The 9,964-nt window shown below is 35.3% G+C and overlaps 1 protein-coding gene across 1 annotated transcript; it reads right to left on the minus strand.

The window, feature by feature from the left end:
• Positions 1 to 2,038: 2,038 nt before the first annotated feature.
• Positions 2,039 to 4,051, minus strand: LOC111886224 (glyceraldehyde-3-phosphate dehydrogenase A, chloroplastic). The gene is made up of 5 exons (XM_023882460.3): positions 3,896 to 4,051; positions 3,674 to 3,790; positions 3,120 to 3,421; positions 2,797 to 3,041; positions 2,039 to 2,711 (listed from the first exon to the last, which is right to left on the minus strand). Exons 1-5 carry the CDS (start codon positions 3,935 to 3,937, stop codon positions 2,209 to 2,211), a joined length of 1,209 nt encoding a protein of 402 aa, XP_023738228.1. The 5' UTR covers positions 3,938 to 4,051; the 3' UTR covers positions 2,039 to 2,208.
• Positions 4,052 to 9,964: the final 5,913 nt, after the last annotated feature.

Raw genomic sequence — 9,964 nt, forward strand, 5'->3', positions numbered from 1 at the left:
TTTGGCTTTAGGAAGCTTGGGTTGGATGTTCTGTTGTTTAGGTATTTGTTTGGCTTCTGTTGAATTGTTCATGTGAGTCTCTTCACTGTACTCGTGAGTCGAAGGCACCAATGCCGACCTACTGGATTATGTTTGTAGGATGATAGTTGTCGTTGTGACACTTACATATATGCCTGTATGTGCTTGTTATCTTTGTCACTCTTTCTGATATGACTGTATGTTTACCTGTAGGGGTAAAATAGACCAAGTACCAGTTGAAAGATACCAAAGGAATTGAAATAGACTCATGGGGTGAAATAGACCTAGTATCGGTAAAAAGATACCGATAGAGTTGAAATAGACTCATGGGATGAAATAGACCTAATACCGAGATACCGAAGGAGTTGAAATAGACACAAGGGTTGAAATAGATTCGATATCGGTTGAAAGACATTGAAGGAGTTGAAATAGACTCAGGGGGTGTAATAGACCCAGCACCGGTTGAAAGATACCGAAGGAGTTGAAATAGACTCAGGGTGTGAAATAGACCCAATTTAGTTTCGAGCTGTTATGTATGTTTGATATGTGGTATTTTGGGGAACTCACTAATCATTGTGCTTACGGTTTATGTTTAAAATGTTTTCAGGTTCTACTGGTTTCAAAAGGAAGGGTCCGACTTGATCGCACTGCATCCCCTGGAGATTTATTCCGCATTGAGTATTTATGATTTTACTCTAATGTTTTGAGAATACTTTTATCACGTTCATCTTTTGGGATAATGAATAAATGGTTTTGACTTAAAATGAAATTTTTACTCAGAAATTTTGGCACGTTACAACTTGACATCTCCTTTGGACACAAATGTGATGTTTATGTGGATTAGGCTCAATGATTGATCACATACATCATTGTCACGCAACTAGCAGTTGGGTTAAACGAATGTCACCATAGTGACAACATTGAGATTGGTTTAAGTTGAAACAAAGCCTATGATACCATTTGCTGGGAAAAAAATCCCACCATAGTGACAAACTATTTATGTGAACTAGTTGCTTGTTGGGTTGTACCCATAGGGTGATCCAACGAAGCCCTATGTTAAAATGTCTATTTGTCTGCCAGTCGAAAACTACCATGAAAATTCCAAATTTTAATTTGTTTTCTTCGAAAACTTTCATAAAAACCACATTGTATGGTGTTATAGTTGTGTGTAGTATGGGATCTTATAATGGTTCTTGCAAAAGGATTGATGAAAACCAAACCAATCATGTGGTTTTCCATATTTTACATTATTTTATTTTGATCAATCCAATCAATTAAAGTTCAATTAAAGTTTGGGACAAAATCATGGTTAATGTGATGCATACTATGTGTGTATGATGTTATAAATTCGCTTAGATACCACATGTTGCATTATATTTCCACAATCAACGACCAAACATCACACAAACACAAACTAGATTATATCTACTTGTTAGGTATTTGGTATTTACCGGTTTTGGAGCTTTGGATGACGAAGAAATCATTGTTCTTTGTTCAAACATTGAAATTGTAATGGTATTGTTTCCCTTTGGAAAAATTGTCTAGGTATTCTAAAGTTTTCACATATTGATGGATTCTAGAGATAATCATCTTCATGTGTGCATGTTGATCCGTTCAAAACTTGATAAACGCTAAAACATAGATTTTTTGTACATGTTTTATACATGTATACATGATGCCTTTATAATATGACATATTATTGAAATATTCAACAATTTAAAAGTTTTATAAATGTTGCAATTGTGTCTTTCTTTATTTTTAACTCATACGTCATGGATAACAATCGGGATTTTCAGGTGATATATATACATATATATATATATATATATATATATATATATATATATATATATATATATATATATATATATATATATATATATATATATATATATATATATATATATATATATATATATATATATATATATAGCTCTACTTTCAGCTTGATACTGACCACTTCTTTCTTTCCTTTGGACAACGACTAACCTCCCATCGAGCTTTAACAAACAAAGATGTCTTCTATGTGAAAGCATTACAGGGAATGCTCTTATTATGCATTAGAATCATTGTTCCAAATACTTCAATCTCTGATTACATTACATTTCATATATATATTTGCAACAAAAATGTAGATAACTTGAAAAGAAATGGTAACAATTAAACGATTGAATGAAAGGATCGAGAGGCTCACTCCCAGTTATTTGCAACAATGTCAGCCAAATCCACCACCCTTTGCGAGTAACCCCATTCGTTATCGTACCATGCAATCACCTTCACCATGTCATCTCCCATAACCATGGTCAACGACGAGTCAACAGTCGATGACACGTCGCTGCATCTAAAGTCAACAGACACCAGAGGCTCGTCGCACACCGCCAGAATACCAGCCAACTCATTGTCAGCAGCCTCCCTGAACGCCGCGTTGACCTCCTCAGCGAAGGTCTTCTTGGAAACCTGAACCACCAAGTCCACGACGGAGACATTGGGTGTGGGCACACGGAGAGCAATACCGTTGAGCTTCCCTTTGAGTGACGGCAACACAAGCGCGACGGCCTTTGCTGCTCCGGTGGATGTTGGGACGATGTTCAGTGCTGCAGCTCTTGCACGTCGGAGGTCACGGTGGCTGGCGTCGAGCAGCCTTTGGTCTCCGGTGTAGGAGTGAGTTGTGGTCATTGTTCCCTTTATGATTCCTGTCAAGGTACCATATCTTTGTTTACATTTTACAACAGGAAACTTAATTATACGACGGATGATGATGATCGGAAAGGGAATTACCGAATTTTTGGTCAATGACTTTGACAAAAGGAGCGAGGCAGTTGGTGGTGCAGGAGGCGTTGCTGATGATCGTGTCCGAATGGCTGTAAAGTTCGGCGTTGACTCCGACGACATAAGTAGGAATGTCACCTTTTCCCGGCGCAGTGATTAGAACCTTCTTGGCTCCGGCCTGAAGGTGCTTCCCAGCTCCATCTCTGTCGACAAAAACTCCGGTTCCTTCGATCACCAAATCAATGCCCAATTCCCTGCATTCATACACTCAATTCCTCAAATAATTACCTGCAACATTAATACGTAGTTAATTTATAGAAAAAAGAACGTACGCCCATGGGAGGTCGGAGGGGTTGCGGCTGGAAACGACTTTGATGATCTTGCCGTCAACGGAAATGGCGTTGTCGCCGGAAGGTTTGACTTCAGCGCCAAAGATGCCGAGAGTGGAATCGTACTTGAGAAGGTGGGATGCTTGTTTGACACCGCCGGTGTCGTTAATGGCGATGACATCCAGAGGTGAATCCTTCCTTCCATGCCAACACCTCAAGAAATTCCTTCCGATACGCCCGAATCCGTTGATCGCTACCTTCAGTTTTGCTTCCGTCACTCCCTTAGGAGTCTTGCTTCCACCCACCTGATCATCACCCATATATATATAAATGCTTCCTTATTATATACTGTATCTTTTTTTTCGTACGTACGTTATACCCTTAAAAATATGGCTAGAAGAGGATACACAGATAATGTTATATTCCATGATCTAAAACTTAATTCAGACAAGTATATATTGAACAAGTTTCATCCAAAACCACACATATATACTTGACACTACATAGCATTCGAATTCAAGAATGAAGTTTGAAACAGGTATGATCGAGGCACTTACAAGAGTTGTCTGGAAGGCAACCATTGAGACGAAATCATCGGAACCTTTCCTTCCGAAAGGAAGAGATGCAGATGAGCTGCGAAGGCCGGCGAACTCCGAGAAGCCCTTACCATTGACCTGCAAAAGTTTATTATAAGAAAAAGAAGGAAAGAAAGAAGGTGGGATATATATATATATATATATATGATTTGATGTTAATAAGAAGATGGATAAAGTTATAACCTGGAGAGAAGCATTGGCCATGGAGAAGGCTGTAGAAGCCATGGTTGTGTGCAGGAGCTAGAAGGTTAGGGGTTGTATGCTTATAGTGTTAAAATGAAGTGTGGATGAGCTTGGTGATCACAGATAAGCCTATCATCCAATCCAATCCAATCCTATGGCTGTGGATGTATATAATGTTTGTGTGTCTCTCTTTCATCTTTGGTTTTCTCTCTCTTCCCAAATATGCTTCTTATAACGACCATGCTTTCTTTTTAACCATTTATCCATTGATTCTAACTCTTTTATCTACATATTACACATATAGTTTATCTATTTAACACAAACAAGTTATTAGGATATGTTTATTAGGTGATTAGTTGAAAAACTATTTTATAATTGATAAAAACAACATTTATTAAATTAAAGTAAATACTAAATAAAAGTTTTTCGGTTGTTTATGTTTTATTGTAATTTTTTGCGTTTCATATCATATTCATAATATTATCATGAATTTCTAGTATTCGAATACCAGAATTTCAAATTTTATCATAACTAAATTTTAGATGATCGTCTAATTCTTCTGTATGTACGTAATGACTGTGTTTTTTTAAATTATTGTCATTCTTTTAAATATAATCATGGAGGACAAATGTATAGAGGATAAATGTCCATTACTATGAAATCTGTGAGATCATTTATCATTTGTTCAAAATAAAAGTTTGTATTGTTATATAATTTAATAGATTGAGTAAATAAGCTTAAATAATATTAACATAAGACAAATCTTAAAAAAAAATAGAAATATTAAAAAATATATAGGTAAATAAAAAAAAGTATAAAGGAAAATCTAGAATTTCAACAAATCCGAGGATACGAATCGAGTCGAAATTTTATATTGATTTTATATGATGAATGAGTACCTTAAATTGGTAAATAGAAAAATAGAATGTTACAAACAAAAGTAAATTTGAAATTAGCATTCATATTCGGCAAAAAAAAAAAATATAATTAATAAAGAGTAAAGACTAAGACCATCTCCAATGCATTGAACTCATATGAGTTCAATGGATTGACACATATACATTCCACTCACTATACAACTTTACCCATTAAACTCTACACTCCATTAAACTCTATGCAATTTAATGGATTGTCACATCATTTATTATTTTCTTTTTATTTATTATTATTTTTAAAAAATTAATTAGCATGAAATTAAAAATTAAAAACTACAATTAAAATTAACATTAATTAAAAAATTAAAATAAAAAATAATATATATATATATATATATATATATATATATATATATATATATATATATATATATATATATATATATGTGTGTGTGTGTGTGTGTGTGAGAGAGAGAGGAGAGAGAATATAGAGTTCAATGGGGATTGAACTCCCCATTCCATTGAATCCTAGTCACTTTCCCACAATGGGGATTTTGAGTTTAATGATATTAAACTCCCCATTAAACCCTCCATTGAACTCCCATTGGAGATGGCCTAAGTTGGAGAATAATAAAAAAAGTCATACGTCCGATGAAACGTCAATACGAATAACTTTTTAAAAAGGGTTATTAATACAAAACTTGTTAAGTTTTTCAAGTTTTGTCATTGTGACCCTTTTTGGTGCGTAAATTCATGATATTTGAGAAAATTTGTTCATTGTTGCCCTTTATCCATTTTTGACATTCTACAACATGTCACCCTTGTCTACAACATTCACCACCACCACAATCTACATTGTTGCCACCACCATAAGCAACCACCACCCCTTTGGCGTGTTACCTACTTGTGCAACCGTCCTCCGCCACTGGACCACAACAAATCACTACCATTTTTAGATCTACACATACAATTTGAATTGCCTTCCCTCCACCATCAAACCCCACCAAAGACCACTGTCTTCCGACCACCAAAGATACCCATGCCACCCTCCTCCCTCCGCCACATAAAACAAAACCCCTTATCTATCCATTACAATTTTCACCACAACCCTTGCTGTGACAACCAAAAATTTCTATCTTATACAACCGTTCAATTCAATCAAAGTCAGACTCGTTTCTGTTATCTTTTAGCATTGTTTAGGGTCTGTTTGAGTGTCCTAAGCCTAGTACAATCAAGGTTTGGGTTTAGGGATGAGTTTTCTTAAGTCATAGTATTTCATTGCGGGCCAAACACTCGTTCAAGAGGAGTGTACGGTGGTACACATGGGTGTACGGCCGTACACCCCCTCATGGCCATAAACTCTCCCTATATAAATGATACTTAGCCATTTTCCAACACTTTTTACACTTCCAAGCCTAGATTTCAGAATTCTCTCTCAACTATCATCAAGTTTCTCACCTAGATCTTCAAAGATGTAAGTGTTTCCTACCTTGATTTGTTGCTTCATTGCTTTACTAGTGAAAGATCCATGTTTTCATTCCATAAATTTCATCTTTGGCTAGATCTTCAACTTTCACCAAGAACACCTACTTGCCCTTGGGCAGTGAACTTATTAGAAGCCTTCAAAAGTGTAAGTTTCTCTTCTGTCTTCTAGTTAGGCTTGGGAATCACTTCTTTTCTAGCCTTAAAACATCATATAATGCATGAACACAAAGAGTGTATGGCCGTACACCCTTCATATGGCCGTACACCCCTTGTTTAGTGCATGTTTGGCCTCAAACTCATGTTATATTCCAACATAAGATCATGGATACTTTGCTAGATAGAGCCTTAGACCACCTTTTTGGCATGTTCTTCAAGGAGTGTACGGTTATACACTCCATGGCCGTACACACATGTGGTCGTACACACATGTGGTCGTACACCACTTGGCCATACACACACTAGTGTGGCCATAAATCCATTTTATGCAATCCTAGGTACTTCTAACACTTCTATCTAAGTGTTTCCTAGTTTCTAGGGTGGTTTTCTTGCATGATTAGTTGTATACACACTAATTATATACATATATGTATCATTATATGCTTAATAGGATCCTTTTGTGCTCGAGGCTTCACTTGACACTTAGCATCCTATATCGAACTTACACTCGTATCTAATACTACAGGTGAGTTCATACCCCTTAACTTATCTTTTAAATGATTTTAAATGCTTTTATAGGGGGGGGGGGGATACAAGTTGAAACATTATAGTTATTGAATCAATCACATGTGATTAATAACTATCAAACAAGTGAATTTCTTATACTTCAAACTGTTTTATCAAACAAACTCTTCAAAACATTTTATAAACTGACATCAAGTCATCTGTTACCATTCAAATGGTTAAAACTCTTTTATATGTTAAACCTTTTATTAAACTCTTTTAAACTTATATATTGTCAAAATCATGTGTATATATATATATATATATATATATATATATATATATATATATATATATATATATATAGTTATATAGGTAAGGTTGAAACGACTTAGGACTGATAACTCACTTTATTTCATGTTCCTTGTTTGGTTGTGGACTTAGGGTATCCGGTTGTTTGTCTGAGTGTCGTTTGAATCTTAGTTATATATTATGTATATATGTATAGATATAAAAGTTTTTACATCAGTTCAACACCTTTGGGCAACAAAGGTGTACAAACATACTCAGTCATTCAAACAACATTACTAATAAACTATAATAGGTATAGTTTAGGGAACTACTACTCACTATTTCTAGTACAATATATGAAACATACAAGAGTCAGTTCATTCATGATTCAATACAAACTTACTATTATGAGAAATAGAAAGAACATACTATGATGAGAAACTAAGGTGTTCTTTGTTTTTTCGAAGCGAAAATGTATTAAGTCTGCGGACCACCTCTGCAATCCTCTGTAGCAGAAGAGGTGGAACAAAAGGCTGCAACATTTAATAAAAAGTATGTTTGTTTTTTAACGTCTGTAGACCGCTGCAATAAGTTAAAGTAAGGCGCGAAGAGGTTTGAAGCAGTTAGTTTAGTGCTGCGCCATGCAGCACACGCGCAACAGTTTTTAAGTCAGAAGTCTTCAGGAAAACAAACAACTGCGAAAGGCCAAGTGTTGCGCGTGTGCTGCGCGACAGTAGCAATAACTGGTCTGAAGTGATTTTTTTTTAAAAAACAAACAACACCTAAGAGAACATACTATACACTAGAACAGAGAGAACATACAATACACTATAACATACTATACAAACACTAGAATACTATAACATTAATGTGAGCCACTACTTCATGGCATGGCAATATACTGTTGTGTCACGTTTTGTAACCAGAGTCTCCTGGAGGGTGAGCATGAATTTTTGTATAGATCTATACGAGACTGGCCGTCCTACACCTTGTTGTTAGCTACAGTGGGACCTGCAGGTCTACGAGTGACGAATGTCATACCATTTCGACGTCTTTGATGGTCGTGTTTTTCTAGTCAATCAAGTATGGTTACAACCTCATCACATTTTACCTTAATTAACAAACCGGTTTAAGGTAGTTAGTACATGGTAGTTACTTATATACAATACTACAGTACATCTTCATTCTCCCATTGCATTCACATTGTGATCTTCTCGCATAAATGGTAATGTAAACTATATTTTGGTAATGATAGTCATACTTGGGAAAATTATGCACTTTTACAAACAAACAACATTCAAAACATTCGGGTCTTGGTAGAAGGCTACAGTTTTAGTAGAGAATATAGGATTTTTTAGGAGATACAAACATTTACTATAAACACTTACAAACATTTACAATAAACATTTACAAACACTTTCATTCAAACAATGACACTAAAATACTTATGAACTCACCAGCTTTAATGTTGATCTACTCTTTCAAAATAACTTGTATTCCCAGGTCACCAGTAGACAGGTACCGATGACCAGGTTTTGAGAATACGGAGCTTTCAAGACTTGTCTTTATTTTGATTATTCATTTTGATGTCTTATAAACTATACACAGAACATACTTGTATTAAAATTATATTATTAATGCAATGGATGATGTTGTTGCTTGTTTACTATTATGCATTGTTGTGATACTGTACATGATGTCCTCCACCCCAGAATGTTTCCGCCGTTCCGGTTTTGGGGTGTGACACTTGCCACCACCAGAAGCAACCACCACAACCCCCTTATCTCCCCCTTATGACAAACACAACAAATGTGGTGATGCCACTAGCACCACCATTTGAAAATAAGAACACACAACATGGGGGAGACTAAAGGTGGTGGTGGAAGCAATGGTGGCTAGGTTTAATGTAACACCCGTTAGTTAGGGCTAGACATTTAAGGGGTTTAGTTACAATTATTCGTTTTATTTAATAATTAAAATCCTCGAATATGATAATTATAAAGAAATAAGAATCATGCGTACACAATACGACCTATATAAGTGTTAATTATATTTATTTGTTGAATACATGTTTTATGGACAAATATTATGGGCTTATAATATTTGTATAAAACATTATTAAAAACTTAACAAATTGGGTTAAATAAACGTTTAAAAATAAAATATTATTTAGGATAAATAATCTTAACAAAAGTTGTAGTAGTCGTGATTATGAACCCGTGAGTATAAAGAACGCGAAAATCTGACTTCGTATGAAGAAGTTATTATTTTTCGAAGTTTCGCGTTCGACATGATACAATTGTATGTGTCCCAGAATACAAAACGAAAAAAGATTCCTTGTTGGCAAAAAAATGTAAAGGAGAGTTGATGTCCTAAAAAATACCAATCTGTCGATATAAAGAACATTGAGAACGTAGCTCGTATGAAGAAGTTATAAATTTAGCAAAGTCTTTACAGTGTAATCCTTACAGACTAAAAAATAAAAATAGATTGTGAATTAGCCGATGAAATCCGAATGAAAGGTTTAGTACTCGTCGATACGAAATCGGGGATATAAAGAACGTCGAAAATGGAGCTCGTATGTGAAAGATACGATTTGCTAAAGATCGCGACAATTTACCTATGAGGATGTCGTAGTATGACCGAAGTGTGACACATGTCAGCAGGAGAAGTCAAGGGATCTAACTATCAGATCGTCGATGTGGACCAATGAAAAGCTGTCATGAGGCTAGGGCGCGACGCACTTTTTGTAATCTTC

Source organism: Lactuca sativa, chromosome 4, assembly GCF_002870075.4.
Source record: "Lactuca sativa cultivar Salinas chromosome 4, Lsat_Salinas_v11, whole genome shotgun sequence".
Taxonomy (NCBI): Eukaryota; Viridiplantae; Streptophyta; class Magnoliopsida; order Asterales; family Asteraceae; genus Lactuca; species Lactuca sativa.